At 47.7% G+C, this 17,824-nt stretch overlaps 6 protein-coding genes across 6 annotated transcripts; 1 reads left to right on the forward strand and 5 right to left on the reverse strand.

Moving 5' to 3' along the window:
• Nucleotides 1–414: 414 nt before the first annotated feature.
• On the reverse strand, nucleotides 415–953 carry F5Y00DRAFT_260767 (uncharacterized protein; the record flags this gene model as incomplete). Its single annotated transcript, XM_048011074.1, has 2 exons — nucleotides 415–693; nucleotides 789–953. The coding sequence occupies 2 exons, from the start codon at nucleotides 951–953 to the stop codon at nucleotides 415–417; spliced, it is 444 nt and encodes a 147-aa protein (XP_047865964.1).
• A 1,524-nt stretch (nucleotides 954–2,477) lies between these two features.
• On the reverse strand, nucleotides 2,478–3,925 carry F5Y00DRAFT_260768 (PAPA-1-like conserved region-domain-containing protein; the record flags this gene model as incomplete). Its single annotated transcript, XM_048011075.1, has 3 exons — nucleotides 2,478–2,720; nucleotides 2,834–2,940; nucleotides 3,037–3,925. The coding sequence occupies 3 exons, from the start codon at nucleotides 3,923–3,925 to the stop codon at nucleotides 2,478–2,480; spliced, it is 1,239 nt and encodes a 412-aa protein (XP_047865965.1).
• A 1,740-nt stretch (nucleotides 3,926–5,665) lies between these two features.
• Nucleotides 5,666–7,601, forward strand: F5Y00DRAFT_233426 (peroxisomal membrane anchor protein conserved region-domain-containing protein). Its single transcript, XM_048007303.1, has one exon. It carries the CDS (start codon nucleotides 5,876–5,878, stop codon nucleotides 6,974–6,976), a length of 1,101 nt encoding a protein of 366 aa, XP_047865966.1. The 5' UTR covers nucleotides 5,666–5,875; the 3' UTR covers nucleotides 6,977–7,601.
• Nucleotides 7,602–8,230: 629 nt separating this feature from the next.
• F5Y00DRAFT_38679 (uncharacterized protein) lies at nucleotides 8,231–11,280 on the reverse strand. Its single transcript, XM_048013592.1, has 2 exons — nucleotides 11,255–11,280; nucleotides 8,231–11,092 (listed from the first exon to the last, which is right to left on the reverse strand). Exon 2 carries the CDS (start codon nucleotides 10,770–10,772, stop codon nucleotides 8,364–8,366), a length of 2,409 nt encoding a protein of 802 aa, XP_047865967.1. The 5' UTR covers nucleotides 10,773–11,092; nucleotides 11,255–11,280; the 3' UTR covers nucleotides 8,231–8,363.
• A 1,166-nt stretch (nucleotides 11,281–12,446) lies between these two features.
• F5Y00DRAFT_233431 (uncharacterized protein) lies at nucleotides 12,447–16,272 on the reverse strand. The gene is made up of 4 exons (XM_048007304.1): nucleotides 15,924–16,272; nucleotides 15,495–15,870; nucleotides 14,322–15,443; nucleotides 12,447–14,259 (listed from the first exon to the last, which is right to left on the reverse strand). Exons 1-4 carry the CDS (start codon nucleotides 16,003–16,005, stop codon nucleotides 13,191–13,193), a joined length of 2,649 nt encoding a protein of 882 aa, XP_047865968.1. The 5' UTR covers nucleotides 16,006–16,272; the 3' UTR covers nucleotides 12,447–13,190.
• A 487-nt stretch (nucleotides 16,273–16,759) lies between these two features.
• Nucleotides 16,760–17,723, reverse strand: F5Y00DRAFT_268572 (uncharacterized protein; the record flags this gene model as incomplete). Its single annotated transcript, XM_048012282.1, has 2 exons — nucleotides 16,760–17,212; nucleotides 17,268–17,723. 2 exons carry the CDS (start codon nucleotides 17,721–17,723, stop codon nucleotides 16,760–16,762), a joined length of 909 nt encoding a protein of 302 aa, XP_047865969.1.
• Between the last annotated feature and the right edge of the window lie 101 nt (nucleotides 17,724–17,824).

Raw genomic sequence — 17,824 nt, forward strand, 5'->3', positions numbered from 1 at the left:
TTATATTCAAGATCTATAACTGACTACATAACTTTGGCGACCAACTCATGCGCACCAATACGCAGGAGACAGACATTTTCCCTCCCGTATTAGCCACCAAAAGCTTATAGTCAACATCGACGTACGCCTGTGTAGATACCTATGTACCCTTCCAACGGATAATCTAGCCTAAATTGCACGTACAGGTGATAAGTATTGAAACTCAAAACTCCCGGAAACCAAAGGGACAATCTGATGTTGTCTCCAAGAACAAATCAAAAACAAATAATGGGTGTCCTCGCTGATATGCCGATATAATGAAATGTAATCCATGACTCCTGAATTCAAAACCTCTTCTCTTCATCGCTGGCCTGAGCCTTTGTAGCCTATAGTTGTTCGTCCCGTGTCGCGAAAAAAGGGAAAGGGAAATGCCTCCTAATAGGCAAATTGGTAGACGTAGTCTACCATGGCCAACAGGTCCTCCTGCTCTTGGGCTTCCGCCAGAGCAGGGTCTTCCTCAGGTTCCTGAACAACAGGCTTCTGCTTTTTCTGTTGTTCAGGCTTCTTCCCTTTGTCCGCTTTGGGTGGAGTCGGGAGGGCCGGCTTCTTCGAGCCTGTGATGTTCTTGGCAGGCGTGCCCTCTGCTTCTTTTTCTCCTACTTTTTCCACGGCCTTGTAGAAAGACGGTGGGGGATTTTCAACAGCGCGTGTCTCCTATGGGACTGGTTAGCACTACGCAACCTTGAAGATAACATATTGCTACAGCTAGACTCGATAAAGCTTCCACGAGGGATCGGGAACGAGCTTACCTGGTTCATCCAGGCGTATTTCTTCCCGACCTTCGCTTTGCTCAGCGCCATGTTGATGGCCTGGTTCGTTTTCTTGTTGTCTAGGCCCGTGGTCAATTTAGTACGGGCACGTTTGCGGTCAGCGCGGTCTCCCTCTTCGGAAGGCAAGGCTCGCTTTCCAGGCATCGTGACGGTTTGGTTGTTGTAAGGTAGTGTAAGTGTAGAAAGGAGAAAAAATGATAGAATCTAAGTGGTTATGGATAGAAAGTGGCTGGTTGTAACTTAGTAGGTAGATAAAAAGTGTTGAGATGATTGATAAAGTTGATTGAACTTGAGAATCTTGTGTAGGGTTGGTTTTGGGAGAAGTGGACTGGTAAAAGTCGAGAAACGGGATTGAATGATGGGGTGTATGGTAGCTTAAGAATTGAAACGTCCAACGTTCAAATCAAGTATCCCAAGAGTTATTCAATAAACACATGCTTAGGTACGAACGGAGGGTCTGTGATTTAAGGTAGGCCAACTTGGTAAGTAGGTATGACGAGGGATGTGGAGGGTGACGATATCTGGTGCTGTTTGTGCTTCCGGTGAATAATGGGGGACAATTGACAGGAAATGAGTCAAGCATGAAGCATCAGCTTTATATATTGTTGGCAAGAGGTAATAAACTTTGAATGACCTGAGCCCCCACGAAGAGATAACTTTATTATCGATGCTCTTAGAAGGAACAGACCAGTTGGAATAGATGTACCCAAGTCACTACACGAAAGACGGCAGGTGTGGGCACTTTTAGGAGGACACGGACATGGAAACCATAGCAACTCACTCCGCAGCCGACATCGCCAAGAGGGCATATTCTCATACTAAATACCCTCATGCCCCTGGACCTAGTATGGAAGTATAATGCCTCTGTGCGTAGCAAGTACCTATACAAAGAAACAATACATTGTTCGAAACAGCCTTTATGGCGGTTAATAAGCGCTGCTGACGTGGGCCAATGCTGATGAGGTTGTATCAGGTTCAAGACTAGGTTGAAATTATCGTTCATACCTATGAACAAACAAGTATTATACTAAAAACGCTACATTGAACTATCATGTCGGCCAGTGGCGACCTTCCTCAATGTAAACAAATGCGAGTAGGGGCGTAGGCACGCGTTCAAGTAAAGCCTAGCGCTGTATACTTTGAATATTCCAGACTAAGCGCCTGATATTATCTGAAAGAACGCGTTCACCAACAAACAGGTGACATGAAGCCCTGCAATCTAATATCTTAGTTAATATTCTCCAATATTTGTAATTGATACATGTCAATCTATAACTAGAATAATTGTATCAAGTTAGGTAGGCACTTAGATTTAAGAATGGAGATAATCTACGTAGTCGTAATTATACGGGGAAAATGTGATATCTAGAACCCGAGACATAATACTGCCGACAAAGCACCGTTCTATTAAATTTCTGCTCTTGCTACTTCTTAAGCTTAAGCTCCAATCCCAATCCCAATCCAAATACAATAGCGTGCTACCCTAATTTCCCTAGCACTAAAGAAATATGACGAGTCCATAATACCTACAATACACTCATTAATGTAATTTAAAAGACTTATCGACGAAACATTTGTGACGTTCGTCGATTTGGAAGAAATAACTAGAAACCCGAGAATAGTCGTATCGGTCAGGGGTTATGAATCAAGATCGTGATCCTCTTCGTCCTACGAGACTTCCTCTACCATCTTCCCACGCCCAAGGCCACCTGGGACGAAAACTCTACCGGATGGCCCAGAAAGCATCTCATCAGGAACACCGACTCGGCTACCGTCTTTGCTGCTAATCCATCTGACAAACACCGGATTAGGTTTCCGAGATTCAGCATCAGGAGACAGCTCTCCAGCAAGTTGAGACTTGCGGTTAGTCTTGGGGGCCTGCTTTTTAAGCAGCTTATTTATAGTCTCCATCTGTGATTCGGGTGATTAGCTGACGTATTCTCATGGCCTTAATATACCTTTTCTTCCTTTTTATTTATTTTCTACTTTCTTAAAATTTTCTATAGAAAACATCACTAGCTTACCTTGACTTCCTCGTTCCGCTTCTCACTCAAATTACGACGTCGGCGAGCCATCTCGGCACGGCGCATAGAGAGTTCCTCAGCCGTGAAATGCTTCTTTGCTTGTACCTCTGCAATCGTATTAGTCTAGACCTTAGTGATGAACACGGGTTACTTGCCGTCGGATAGCTTCATCAATGAATCTCCATTTTCTTCAAAGCGAGCACGCTGTCGTTTAGTCATTCGTGTGAGGTCGGGGGTTTCGGCGCCGCCGTCACTATCATCGTCTTCGTCGTCCTCGGCGATATTAGTTGCCTCGATTTCTTCATCCTCTCCTTCGGCGTCTTCTTCGTCGCCCCCTCCGACTTTAACAGTATCCTGAATTTCGTCGGCGTCGCTTTCAAGTTCACTGAGTTCCTCATCGTCGTCGCTGTCCTTAGCTTGAGAGGCGGCAGCCTTCAAATTAGATTTAGTAGGGGCCTTTGACTTGCCGACAGGGGTGCTCTTAGCTTGAGGCTTTGAGACTTTGATTACAGGTGCTGGAGGGGGAATGGGATCCACATCCATGTCGTCGTCTTCGCCCTCGGCATCTTCTTCACCAAGGTCATCGTCATCTCCTTCGGCATCGATGTCCATAGTGTCGTCGACAACGATTTCACCTTCGGCGTCTTCATCCGCCATGTCGTCATCTTCTCCCTCGGCATCTTCATCGTCGTCATCGTCATCGTCGTCGTCATCCTCTTCAACTTGAACTTCGTCTTCAGCCTCGTCTTCGTCGTCTTCGCTAGATTCTACAACGTAGCTCTTCTTCTGAGAACGATTCCGCTTTCCATCCCCGGCTCTAGGAGTTGAAGGTTGCTGGCGGCTAGAAGTAGCCTGGCGAAGCTTGCTTGCTGGAAGCTTAACTGTAAAATGGATATGCTGGTTAGAATCTGAGGGTTCGGAAGGAGGACCGCGCAAGTCAGATGCCGCGGCACTCTTACCCTCAGATCGGCGAGAAGTCCTGGAGGACATTGTTCTGCCCGTACGACTATTGATATGGTTGTCGCTATCGACCATGTCAGTTATAGCCGTATTTGCCCTCTGGGCGGCTGCACGACGAGGGCGGGATGTCATTTTGGGGTAACTGAATGGAGTTGATAGGCTGGGATATGTTTAAGGATAGGCAAGGGAGGAGAGAAGTTATTTTAGATAAGAGTGAATGGGGAGGGGGATAAGTGAAGTTTTGTGATTGAATGACAAATGACGAAATTGGTGTTTGAAATGAAAGAAGAGGTATATGTAAGGTTCGACGTAATGTAGATAAGTCAAATAGGTTTTTGTATTTTTTGGGGGTGGCGCGCAAAGGCGCAAGGGGTCGTTTCTTCCTTTTTTAATTTTTATTTTCTCGAAGTTGAAATAAGCTTGGGGCGTCAGACACCGTGGCACGCTGTTGTCTGATGGTGGCCTTTGGTGCCTGTGGTGCCTGCGGTGCGCAAACAAGCCCGTGTCGGGTACGTGTAGAAAAAGCAGGTGGCCGCTTGGATGCTTGGATCGGAGGATATGTGATTGCGATTGGTTATTGGCCATTGGATAGAAGCTTCAACCAGTTGAATTTGTTCAACAAGATATTTGAGGCAACACACCAAGACCCTTTTTCCTTCCTTTCCATTTAGTCGATGCAGCATTTAGCATTTAGATCGATGCAGCCAACCCCGACAACAAAGATTTCTTTTTATACCTCGTACACGCCCTAGGGAAAATCAAGCATTGACCTGCGTTATGCATCGCATCGGCATCAAGATGCATCATTCCCGGCATTCCCATCATTCTTCCACCCCCCCTACCTCATACCTCCTTTTATCAATATTCTCCTATCATCACCCATTCGCTTGAATGTCCGTATGTCATTTTCCATCACACGGAGAATTCATGATATACTTTCTCCTTATACCTCCCTCCCCCTTTTTATTTCTGAAAGATATTGGTAGAGATATTGATGAGTTTGGGACAAGGAACTTGACGTGTGCTGACGAGAGAAAGAAGGGCTCATTATCAGGATTTGCACCCAGGACTTACATGATGAATTGAGAATCCCGAGGATCTTCGTATATCTCTAGCTGTGGCTGACAGGCTAGGCCAATGATAGGCGACTCTCTTCAATTGGATACCTTTTTCGATTTCCAGCTGAGCACCTCGTCAAAGCTTGGCGACGCTTTGGACGATTGGCTTGCGGTTCGGGACGTCTTCCGGGTTAAATCTTCCAAGTAACCGAGCTTTCAGGTGTGACAACCAGGGAGCGACACTCGACGGCAAAGAGAAGCGCTCACTTCAACTGAAATCGAATAGGAAATCGAATGGCCTTTTCTCTTGATCGTCGGTAGTGATGCAGGTGGGTACCAATGTTTTCAACCTGTGATAATGAGATGGAGGCACGTCTCGGAATATTCAATATATACGACCCGAGGAATCGTTGAAAGGTGGCGATATAAGATGGAGTAAGATAGGTGATCTTAATCAAGCGAAATCGAAATCTTGCCTGGGACTGAGATAATCCTCGCTATTAAATCTTCTAGCCCTTCTCCAACCGAGGGAAACGTATTGACGATGAAATGATTCGAGTTGAAGGGCGCGACTGAGGATTGTGTCACGTGTAGAACTCGCGCATGTAGATACATAAGATATGTACATAGACGTACTATGTAAGGTGAGGTCGGTGAAGGCCGAAAGTGATGAAAGAATGCTATTAAAAGTTGTACAAGTTATGAATTGTTAGATAATTCTGCCAAGTTCATTAGTGGTCCTATCCTTTCTTATCAACGTGTACATACATAAGTACTCCTTAGCTAAGAGCTCGGTTCCAATTTAGAGCCCGGAGAATGTACCGAGGTTGATTACGCCAGAGATAAGATTAGTACCTCGCGTTTCCATGTTTATTACTAACATTCAGTTACCGAACTGCTACCAAACCCAATCGTTTCCCGCTGGATCATTCAATTATATTGTTTTTACCTCGCAGTACTTTATTCTAATTCCTCATATAATTCACTAGGCAGAAGAGTCCGACAGGATTCTCTCGTTGCCAATATGGCCGATCCCAAGCTGTCAAAGATACCGGCCTGGCAACATGCACAGTATGAGAAGGAAAAAGATGCGCCGGAAAATAGCAACTCTCAGGATGTCGATGCCACAGAAGTTACCCTCGACCAAGCCCGAAAGTTTCTAAAGGACGAGACGGTTCAGAACTCGAGTATAGATAAGAAAAGGGAATTCCTTAAGGGCAAGGGACTTGACGACACGCAAATCCAACAATTGTTAGATGAAGTCGAGCAAGATACACAGGCTCCAAACCCGCCCACGACTAATGAACCCAACGACGAGGCAAACGGGAAACAGGCCGCTGAAGGAAATAGAGATACCGAGAAGATTGTCCAAGCAGCTTCATCCTCAACAAGCAACTTGGCACCAATCATAACCTACCCCGAGTTCCTAACTACTGCGCCTAAACCAGAACCTCTCATCACACCCTCTCGTCTCGCCAACATCCTCACCGTCTCCGGCAGCATATGGGCTCTACTCTACGGCACCGCACGCTTCGCCATCAACCCTATGATTGGCAACTTGAACGACGCGCGAACCGAGTACTACGCACACGTAAGCGAGAAGCTAGGGCAACTAGTGGAGAAGCTCGAGGAGACTGCCAGCGAAGTCCCGTATCGCAACGGCAAGCCGTTGAAGTCGAGGCCGGACGAAGGTTCGTACGCAGACGACGAGAGCACCTTCAGCGATCCCACCGAGCTCTTCCACCGGGACATCGGCACGCAGACCTCGCCGGTGATGCTGAACCAGGAGTTCGGGTCCAGCACGAACAGCCTAGCCGACAAGCCCATCGACCGCCAAGCCCGCCGCCTTACCGCCCTCCGCGCCTCCCTGCGCGAGATAAGCGACATGCACGTGCGCCACGCCGAGGGCGCCGCGGACCTGAATTCCCTCCTGCGCGAAGTCCGCGACGAGGTCGACAAGATAGGTCTTCCGCCCATGATGGACTTTTCCTCGTTCCACGGCGGCCTGGGCTACGGCCGCAGCACCGAGCCCGCGGACGAGGTGAAGAAGACCAAGGATGCCATCCGCAGCGTCAAGGGCATGTTCTTGAGCTCGAGAAGCTTCCCTACCACGACGACGCGATAGGAAAAGAGAGAGAGCCGACTTCTTAAATTGGCGCGATAGTCCGGCTGCGGAGAACTGCGCTCAGGCTGTATCTCCTAAGTTAAGCCCCTCGCGTCCGGACTCTTTGCCATAGGATACTAAAGCTCTAGAGGTTGGCGATGATGGGATACGTGTCCGTATTGTTGGTGCTTGTTGCCGTACTTCTGAGTGCAAAGTATCACAATAGAATCTTGCTCCTCGATGTCCGGGGCGTTCGAGTTCTGCCAATACATAGCACCCCACCAACGCTGGCAACTTACGGGGCTTGGAGGTAATTTATTCAACGCCGCTTAAGTGGCCTTTAATCAGAACGAGGGCTATGGGCCGCGTAGTACTAGAAGAAGGAAATACTACGTCTAGTTCAGCAAGGTTGGGTTGTGACCATGCCCTTGGCGGACTGCGATGGCAACCTAATTTATAATGAGAATGTGGACTCGAGTGTTATGATAGTGAATTTGCTCTGGGGATTGGTGTTAGATATCGTTAGGGTAATGGGCGCATGGAAATGGTTCTACTTTTTGGCCTGTATGTGGCATCGATAGGGAGCAGAGTGCCTTGAGTCTGTTAAAAATAAGTAATGAATTACCAATTTATACCCCCTGGGCTATTTCTATATCATGCTACGTATTAGTGAAAAAAGGGGCTACGCCTCACTTGCTAGTATTATTTCCCGTGGATTTGGCACGCATACACATTGGTCTCAATAGGAGAGAAGCGATTGTAGAAGTTAATAAGAATATTCGTTCTTGGTCGCTATTGCTGAACTAATATGCAATCAACCATCCAGTACTACCGTACAGTCATCCCTTTCCAGACCGTCGAGTCACCTCGCGTAACGCCGTAGATGCAATGTCCAACGGCTAATCTCTAATAAACCATGAGTCCATTCCAGGGACGCGCAACTCAGACTAAAGAAAAAGGAAGACAAAGAATAATTATGCTAGTGGCGTAAGCCGAGATACCGGATCTCTCTTTTCTCTTCTCTCCCTTTTTCCCTTGGCTCGTCTGATGAGTATGACAAATGAATGAATGAATGACGCTGATGCAATACCATGCTATGCTATGCCGTGTCGTACCAACGCCGATGCAAGAATAATGCCTCATCTATCCGTGCCGCGTCCAGGTACCCTAGAGATATCCGCGTAAGGAGATGTAGGATGTGTTGATATTAGTGAGAAAAGGTGTGTGTGTGTGTGTGTTTGGGTATATGTATGTATGTACGCTATAACAATAATCGCTGATGAATAATAAAAGACAATAACAAAGAAGGGGGCCTATGCTGACTACGCACAGCTACCCAAGTAGTGAAAGGGATTCAATAATGCTGATAGGACTGGATGCGAGTATTATAGGTATCAACTAATACCGATTAACCATGCTTCGGGTCTCGAAAGGGGTCCTCAGTCAGAGCTCGCCCACCGTTGTAGTTAGGCGGCATCGGATCGTGTTCCATGCGCTTCGTGTCGCCGTACTGGACGTAGCTGCTATGGCGGGTGTAAGGGGGAGCCTCCTCGGTCGTGACGGGCCCGCCGTGCACGGTTCCGCGACTGAAGGCATCATCCCGGCCAAATGGCGAGGTTTGATGATCGGGGTGAGCACTGGCGTCTCCAGCGCCGCTGAACTGCGGCATCTGCATCATAGGCGGATTACCTCCTGCCGGCTGGGAAGGATCAAAGTTTTCTATTCGCCTCCTGCGAGCATCTCCTTCGGCGTCGCTATGGCCGACGAGAGTGCGAATGACACCTATCAGGATGATGATCACGTATACTAGGAGTAGACCACCCGCAACCAACGCGTCCTGGATGATGTTGCTGCGCAGCCAATCTGTGACGTGGGTGACAGAAGCAGTGATCTCGTCAGTGGTGACGCTGCTAGGAGAGGCTAGGAAAGATGTAAGGTCCGAATCGCCAGAGATAGATTTAGCTGCGCCAACAGAGAAGACGTCGTTGGGGAACATGGGGAAGTTGATGTGAGCATGATCATGCACCCAAGTCAGACCCTTTTGGACTGATTCGACCTTCAGCCCGATTAGGCATCGGACCGTGTTCGCAGCAAGGTCCTTAAACATTGTATGGCCAAAGACTGTGGTGAGGCCCTTGTCAATCTCCGACATGAAGGTGTTAAGGGTATCGTTGACGGCAGCAGTACCGTTTGTCACCTTCCCAAGGATGTCGTCATTGATCTCAGTGCTAAAGGACGTAATAACACCATTTGCATCGTCTGCCCACTTCTGTGAGACGTTGTCCAGACTATACACTACCTGGTTGGCGAAGTCTCCGACTTGGTTCGATAGCTCCGGAATTTCCTTCTGGATTGTGTTCAAGAGGATCCACTGGCAGAAGCAGGAGAAAAAGCCGGCTAACGCGAGAGAAAGGACGAAGAGGGCCGGGAGGGACGTAGCATATGCGATACACCATCGTACCAAAATCCTTCGCTTCTCGCCGAACTTGGAGGCAATCCAGTAACCAACCCGAGCTGTGGTAGGGCGCGAGGACATGTATACGAGATCCATGTCATCATAAGCATCCGAGGCACTGATCTGAGCACGGCGCCATCGGCGTATCTCCATGTAGGCCATAGGGATACAAGCGGCAAGCGCAAGGATAATCAACACCACGATTGCTACAATCTTTGCGATATTAGCGATCTCGTACAATCCATCGAAGAAGTCGTTGATGGCCGTGTTGTCAGAACAGAAGGAAAGGGCCTCTTTCTCGGCTACAGGAAATACACTGTCATTAAACTCCCAATTACCGTAGGCTTTGGTGAGCTGCTCTCGGATAAGATTGAACGGGAATGATACGGCCATAGAGGTGAGGTTCTTGACATCATCAAAATCCGGGAGCTCTTGGTTGAGGGCATCTAGATCTGACACGAAACCGGTGGTATTGATATTGACGTTTGAGAGCTTGGCAGCAACTGCTCTGATATCACCGGCAACCTCTGGCTTGGGTGGAAGGTCGATGCGTTTGAAGATAGCGCCAGTGATCTCTGGTGGAGGTGGAATATCAGTACGCTTGTTGAAGATATCGCCGATACCACTAATAGCAGTCTCTATGGCACCTCCAACCGCCGCTGTTGCAGTGTTAATAGCACCTCCAACAGCGCTCGTGGCTTGTTCGCCTGCATTGAGCGCACCATTTACGATCGAGTACATGGCATCCACGGGCTTCTGGAGGTCGTCGGCCGTTCCGTTGATCGCCTTGGCAATTCCATCGATAGCGTCATTCATAGCCTCGGTGGTCTCAGTAATAGCAAGCGCGGATGCATTCAGTCCTCCATGAACCACCATGGTAATTAAGCAGACGTACATGTCTGTCATCATACCGATAACGAAGAGGATCAGCTGCTCAATACCGGTAAGGATCATGTCGAGGATAGTCATCAAGGCGTGTACGGACTCGGTGATACCAGATGCAGTGAGGCGGTTGACTCCAACGGACAAGTAATGAGGCATCGAAGCCATAGCACTACCGACGTCCTCGACCTTCGTACATGCCGATAGGGCCTTCGCCTTAGCATCGTCGAGGTTTGTATTCAGAGAGCCTATAGTTAATAGGAAGTTGACCAGGACCAGGAGTAGTAGGACAGTCCATCGGTTGAACCAGATCTGAGAGAGTCGCGAGCCGAGTCCTAGGTAGGGAGTAGCACCTTTGGCCGAGCTCTGGGATAGCAGCTCGCGAACCTTCATATTCCGTACATCCTTGGTTTCGTATGCATCGTGGGTCAGTGAGGGAGGTACTTGAGGGAAGCCCTCCTGTTCGCGAAATATGGCCATGGATTCGAGTTTCTTGAGTTTATCCAAGCGCTTGAGATGTTTTTACTGTCGTAAATAGGGATAACAAAAATGTCGAAGAAGGGAAAAATGAGAGAAACGAAAGCAGGATTGAATTTCCTGATGGGTTGGTTCGTCTTCCCAGAAGCCGTACCAGATGTGCTTGTCGGGAGACTTTTGTGCGATGTAGTATTGGTAAGATGGAACAAAAGGGGATTTGCCGTCAAAGAAATTATAAATAACTAAAAAGAAGTGCAGCGGGAGAATAACAGAAAGGAAAAGGAAATATCGTGATTCATTCAACGATGTATTGTGATCCGTAACTGCATTAACGTCAGAAGGTGACAGAGAATTGAAAAAAGAAATTGGTTGTAATTGACAAGTAAAAAGTGATTGTAGTCGGACAACGAATAATGAATGTAATGGAGGGGGGGAACTGTTGAATGATAAAGAAGTCGTGTAATGTCAAACCGAACTCAACCCACTTTGCCGGCCACGACGACGACACGACCACCTGACGACCAGTCAAGGGCAACTCAAGGGCCGAATGATCAAGACGGGTCTTGTTTCAGAATAAAATGTATAGATGTCTTTGTTTCGCTTATCCGCCACGTTTAATTAGAATGTTCTTTGCCAGTTCGGTTTGTTCGTGAAGGTTACGCGCGGTGTAGAAAGGTGGTTAAGCGCCAGCGATCATTCTCAGCCAGTCGATTTCCTTGTCCGCGCGCCCTCACTAGCCGATTTCCTTGGCTCATCTACCTGACCAGGATGCCCATTTCAAGGTCAAATTCGAATCAGATGCCATTAATAATTGGGTTTACTACCTGTTGAGGCACCAGTTATGCCTCTTTCTACCACACCGAGGTCCGAATGTACGTTGGTACCAAGTGAATATGTATTGTACCTGATGCAGACATACTCGATTATCTGACAAGGGTCTACTAAATTCGAGTAGATGTATAAGGTCCATCTGTTCTTCCATATTCCAGGCATTGCGAAGTGAGCACTTGGGCCGACTAATATCCCATTCACTGTCACAATATTGCCGTGACGATGTATGGTGAGCTACGTAATCCGAAGTTGAGGGTTAGGTTTGAATTGCTAGGTAGGTAGCTACCTTGGGTAGGTTAGGTGACATTAGACAGAGCAGATTGCATATAACAAATTAAGCTCCCGCTGCAGAGTCGTAATAAGACATACGCCGCTTGTATGCAGGAAGGGTTCCTGCCGACAACTTGCGTCATAAGGCGTACGAAACGGCCGATACAGCAAATGTGCGTCATCTGGGTAGAGGACGTAGGTTCCAAGAGATACATGTATTCAAGAGTCATAATACGTACCTAATTTAAGACAGCTTGCTTGATTTACTCGGAGACAATGACTGGATCTCCTTATGGAGTTGTTAAAGAAAAGAATCGGAGAAAACTGGAGTGGACAACTTTATCAGGTACAGATCTGATGAGGAAGATATTTTGGCCAATCAAGTTCATATGTCATATGGCTGCCCCACGTTCTTGGTTCTTGGCCTTAGGTGGGCAGGTGGGGAAGCTTTATTCTTTATTGCGCCTTCAGTCCACTGGAAAGGAAAGTGAATAGATAGACCAACAAAGCTACACGCGGTATACGACGATCGGAACATATTCCTTTATGGAAAGTCCGGTGATAATATAAACAGTGTCATATTATTACAAATACTGGTCTCTTTGTTCTATCCTCGAGTTATAGAAATTGGCAGTACCCAGCTTGCCGCCTCCCGCCATAGGCTAAAACGCAATCTCAGATCAGCGGCAGCGGTGTAAGACGATTGGTGGAAAAGTCGCGGGCGGCTGTATCGGACGGAGCTAGCCGAGCCCCTTGACTGGTCTAAAAACCATACACTGCATAGGTACACTACGTTTAGAGCCTCAGACAAACAAGACTTGTGCCACTCACGTACGGCGGGGAGAAAAATGGTAACCCAAGTCTCTGGCTACAGATTGGGAATACCGACTGGGTATGGGTATGCGCGTATACCACGCATCTTCTGCATCTTGACCCCGTAGCTGATCCCCGTAATACCAAACAAGATTCTGAGATAGACGGTGGGCCGGTATTAAGCGCCGGACACCATCAGCCAATAAAGCAGTCGGCGCTAATAACACCCCAGACGCCTCGGATAACCTACACTCCTGTAGAACATATCTTAAATAGACCTCAACCACGCCCACATCAGCGGGTCTTCTTTTCTGGAGATCTCCTACCAGCATCTGACAGCAGTTCATACGAATCCACTACGTAAATGTGGTCGGTTCGTATGGCTGCTGGCCGAGAAATATGAAAACGTGCTCGCTTGAATTGTTCCTATGTAATGAATCGCGACCCTATCGTCAAACCAGCGATGTCCACACATACGTAAACCAATTACACGCTACACACATGATATCACGCGGCCACGCATTCTTCCCAGTTCCTCTTTTTCACCACAGCATTCTTCAGAGGCAGGCCCGGTGTGTGTCTTGACCACGAATCAGTTCTCCAAATAAACACTCTCCAGTCTTCTCTCAACATCAAGTCCATTGTGTCGCTCCTCAGCCAGAAGGTAGCCGTGCAATGATCCGAGACATATTTGAACGTGCTTAAGATGTTGATCCCATCTGCCCTGATCTTCTGAGCAGAGGTCGTCATATCACCTCTCTCATCGTCAAGAAGAATTTTGTATAGATCCTGCGGCGGCGTGCCGTACTTTTGAGAGTTCCAGAAGACCAACGTGAAATGAGGAGTGTCAAGGTAAGAACCGACGGCATGGGGAATCCTGATAGAGTACTCGGCGATGGCTTCCGGTGGAGGTAGGATTCCACTTGGTACCACAACAGTGAAGGGGAGGAGTCCCCGCCACTGAGCGACAAGCGTAGTGAATTCTGCTGACCAAGGCTTGACACAAATAGTTCGGGATGGGTGTTTCTTGCGATCGGCAGCAGGACTAAGCACGATGCTCCAAGGTGCTCTAGCTGTGGTGGTGATTGAACCACAGCCGAGAGATGTGATAATACTCGACAGCCAATGACCGGGGTAGCCTAGCTCACTCATCCGAGCCAGCAGCCTTGGAATTACAGTCATATTAAGAGGTGCGTAGGCAGGACATGTAGCTTGAGGGCGAGGGAATGGTATGCATATCTTGAGGAAGTGGGCATATAACCATTTCGAAAAGCTCGGTCGCGATATCAGTTGCTCTAAGGGGTAAGGACGTATGCTCTCGCATCTCTCCCAGCGATGATAGGAGCACAAGTCGAACGGCATGACAATTTCTGGAGGTCCTTTGGCCAGCTTGACTTGGAAATGCTGCTCGACCAATTTTCGGTCATGCATTAACAAGTGCTCCGAGTTGAAATGATCCAGGCCACTCCACAAGTTCGGATTTCGTAGAATACACATGGTTAAGCCTGTTCCAGCCCCTTTATTTAATATAGGGGTTCCGTAGAGAAAGCTCGTCAAAGACCCTCCAACATAGTCTCTGGTAATTTGATCAGCATTCACGAGAGCATTTCTAGTTGAGCAGATATAAAGTTGACTTACGGAACGTTGTTCATATGGATCGAGTGATATCGCGCAGGCCAGTCGACGGTGGTTGACGAGTCCGAATCTCCTACATCTCCCCCCTGCTTAGGACGATCCAAATCCAAGACGTCATAGCGAATTCTCTCCAATACTTCAGCCATGTCCCCAACAATCATTTCGATCGTCAGCCTATCTTGTAACTGGAGTAAACTCAGGCTGACCTCCTCGAAGAAATTCATCATATACTTCAAGCAAGACATCGATCCAGTAGGCGGATATAATTCGAATAGCTGCCTCGCCGTTGCAAAGATAATTCTGAATGGGTGTTTTCCCATTACGCCTAAGGCATCTGATCCCATATACCTTGCTTGCAGTTTCGCATCGAGGAGTGTGACGTTTACTTTCCATTGTTGATTCAGGTAGCTAGAGACGTGCTTCCGAGCTCCATGCTTTCCTGCTTGATAATCTGCAAAGAGGGTGGACAAACCCGGCTGGAGGATCGGGAGCATATCTTCTGGGGGGAACAGAACGGAGAAGTCATTGAAAGTCCGTCGGTCTATTTTGAACTTAAAGAATATTTCCATTTCAGGTAACATGGCAGTATTTTCAGCCACACTGCGACGTATTTGAGAGGGTTTGTACAGCGTCGCGAGCTCGTTCTGCCAACTCTTCAGGACATTCATGACCTTGTCCATCTGTTGTACCGGAAGATAAACCATGTCTGTGGGCTGTTGCTTCTTCTCGAGTCTGTCTAATAGTCGCTTGATAGTCCCCTGTAATTCGCCCCATGCAAATTGCGGGATAATTTGAGCGCAGTACACGTAACTCAGACTTAGCAACGTTACTTCTTTTGATTCTTTTGAGTCTTGATTAGTAGCAACTTCTTGCAGCATGCTGAAAAATACCAAATCGCGAGCTATGACAATTGGTTTATGATCCAGCATGGTTATGTGTAACTTCTGAGGACCCTTGTTCTCCGAGGAGTACTGTAAGAGGGTGCAGAAGACGTGACGAGCGTCTGAGACACCACAGAACATCATAGACAAGACTGGATCCTTGCCAGCAGTTTTCTCGAGCTCGGCTGTGTATACAGATTCGGCCGCGTCGTCACCAGAGCCGAAGTACTCCGGCTCGTCCTGTCTTCGAAACGTCAACACAATGACCACTTGTCAGTACTATTGTTCAACTTACATGCATGGTTTCAGTCGTGGTAGTTGCAATACCATCTCGCGCAGTAATCTCCGTTGCGAAGAGAGCTTACCAAATCCCCCCGACCCCTTAATCAAGTTACGGAGGTCATTGGCCTCCTTTCCTGGCTCTAGCCTATTTGAGATGTCTTCGGCGTTGTTTGGACTTGACAGATGAAGATAAGCTTTGGCTTGCCTAACTAGCAATTTCTGTTCAAGAGTATCATTTGCTGGACCAGCCTTGAGAAGGCCTAACGCCTTTGCAGCGAAATCAACGCATTCCGCATATCTGCCAGTTTCAAAGCTGACAGCCGAAAGGTTTGACAATGGGGATGGGTTTGAAGGATCCAGAGTAGCAGCGTTCTGATATTCTTTCGACGCTATATTTACTTGTAAGTACATAATCCAGGTGACTATTATATTAAATACTCGCCTTCACTGAACCGGCCTTCTCGATATAAGTCGTTGCCTCGTTCCCGAGCTTCTGCAGCATCTCGGGTGCTCGTGGTAGCCATCGTGTCCAACACTGATCAGGTTGACAGTGATGGTGGATCTAACTCGCAACAATTGGCAAATTTCATATAAGGGCATTAAGTTTATTTAGCGAGTCCGTTTGCTCTCGCGTTACATTCAAACAGTTTCGATAGTCGTTGAAAAAATATCATCGAAGCGGCCGCTAGCCGATATATCTGCGAGTGTCCCATTGGCACAATTTGTGGATCTCGGACGCGACCAAACACAGTCGGTTAAAATCATTGGAGCGTATCTAATATGTACTATCCCGAAACAACTACATTGAGAGGTTTGTTACTGATGGGTTCATACGGCAGATGAGACTTTGAATCAAACTCGAGTCATTTGCACTGGTACTAAAACTTATAAGCCCAGACGATACATGAATCCAGTCTAGAATGAGAACAGTTGAAGTATCCATTTGGAATGCCAAGTTTCTTGCTAAGAACGTAGTTTATACATGCCTCCCCCTGTTTTCCAAGCAGACCTCATATACCCTTAATCTCCCTGGTTTGCTAAGGACTACATGGCGGCGACATGGAAGTAGCCTATAATATCTGTAGGGTTGAAGAGAACCAGTATAACCTAAAGCCTGTCAGGCTCTAATCATAACAGTTTGCTCGTGTAACTTACCAGCCGATTCACAATCCAAACGCGATATCCGCGATAGAAGAGAAAATAATGACATGGCTAACCCTAGCATATTTTCTACTACGAAGTTCTGTTTTGGGGCGAGGGCTCGGTCTGAAATTTAGACTAAGACTGGAGGCGAGCACGAAGCTCGGCGTTTTCTTGGGTCGCCAGGTCGAGCTCCTCGCGGAGTTCATTAGTTACGTGAACTTGATGGTTGAGGAGTTCGTAGCAGAACTCAATTATGCTATCAATGTAAAACTTCTCTTCGGGTATAATATCATCCCGAGACTGACTATGAGTTGCAATAGGGATTGCTACCGAATTGCGGGCTGAGCGTCGCCTGCGCTCTTCGTTTTCTTCCATAGACCGTAGGATCTGACCACCCCCTGGGGTGTTGGCGACGCTCTGTTTGAATGAAATCTCGAGGCTCGTGTATTTCTGCATCAAACTGGAGAAATCCTTCTTCAATGCCTCGAATTTAGCGAGCGTCTCGACATTGCGCTGTCCGACAAATTCAATGGTGTGTCTCAAAGCATCAACCTCCTCGACAAGAGTTTTCACAACGGCATGATTGTGCTGTATAACTAGGTTAGGAGAATTTATGTCTTTATTGGGATGGTTCGGAACTTACATCGGAGAGTCTATGACTGCTTGGTGCGGGACTGGATTCATGACTGGATTCGTGGCTTAGGTGCCGAACTGGCTGTTGGGCTGGTTGCTGAACCGACTGTTGAGCTGGCTGTTGAATCTGCTGCTGGATCGGCTGCTGGATCGGCTGCTGAACCGGCTGGCGGAATGGCTGATAATCTTGCTGGCGATTTTGTTGGGGAGCCTGCTGGAGAACTTGCTGGTTGTCTTGCTGGTCGCCTTGCTTGTTGCCTTGTTTGCTGCCTTGCTGGTTTCCTTGCTTGCTGCCTTGCCGGGGAGCTTGCTGATTACTTTGCTGATTGTCTTGTTGGGGACCTTGCTTACGACTTTGCTGCGAGGAATCGTAGGGTTTTCGCCAGGATTCAGAGTCGTGGTGTCGACCGTGACGACCGTGACGACCATAACGACCGTCGCGTTTTTGAGATCCTTTACCGTCCATCTTGGTGTTTAGGCGAAAGTGTCCGTCGTGTAGTGGTTATGGATTGATCAGTGTTCGTCGATGGTGAGACTTAGGGATGATGATATTGGAAGTTGAACAGA

The sequence above is a fragment of the Daldinia vernicosa genome (genome assembly GCF_022497035.1).
Source record: "Daldinia vernicosa strain CBS 139.73 unplaced genomic scaffold F5Y00scaffold_16, whole genome shotgun sequence".
NCBI classification, from domain to species: domain Eukaryota; kingdom Fungi; phylum Ascomycota; class Sordariomycetes; order Xylariales; family Hypoxylaceae; genus Daldinia; species Daldinia vernicosa.

Coding starts and splice junctions, on each gene's coding strand:
- F5Y00DRAFT_233426 (XM_048007303.1), top strand. CDS start 5,876: ATGGCCGATCCCAAGCTGTCAAAGATACCGGCCTGGCAACATGCACAG.
- F5Y00DRAFT_38679 (XM_048013592.1), bottom strand. CDS start 10,772: ATGGCCATATTTCGCGAACAGGAGGGCTTCCCTCAAGTACCTCCCTCA.
- F5Y00DRAFT_233431 (XM_048007304.1), bottom strand. CDS start 16,005: ATGGCTACCACGAGCACCCGAGATGCTGCAGAAGCTCGGGAACGAGGC. Junction 15,871..15,923: donor AGAAGGCCGGTTCAGTGAAG/GCGAGTATTTAA, acceptor AAGTAAATATAG/CGTCGAAAGAATATCAGAAC. Junction 15,444..15,494: donor CCACGACTGAAACCATGCAT/GTAAGTTGAACA, acceptor GACGTTTCGAAG/ACAGGACGAGCCGGAGTACT.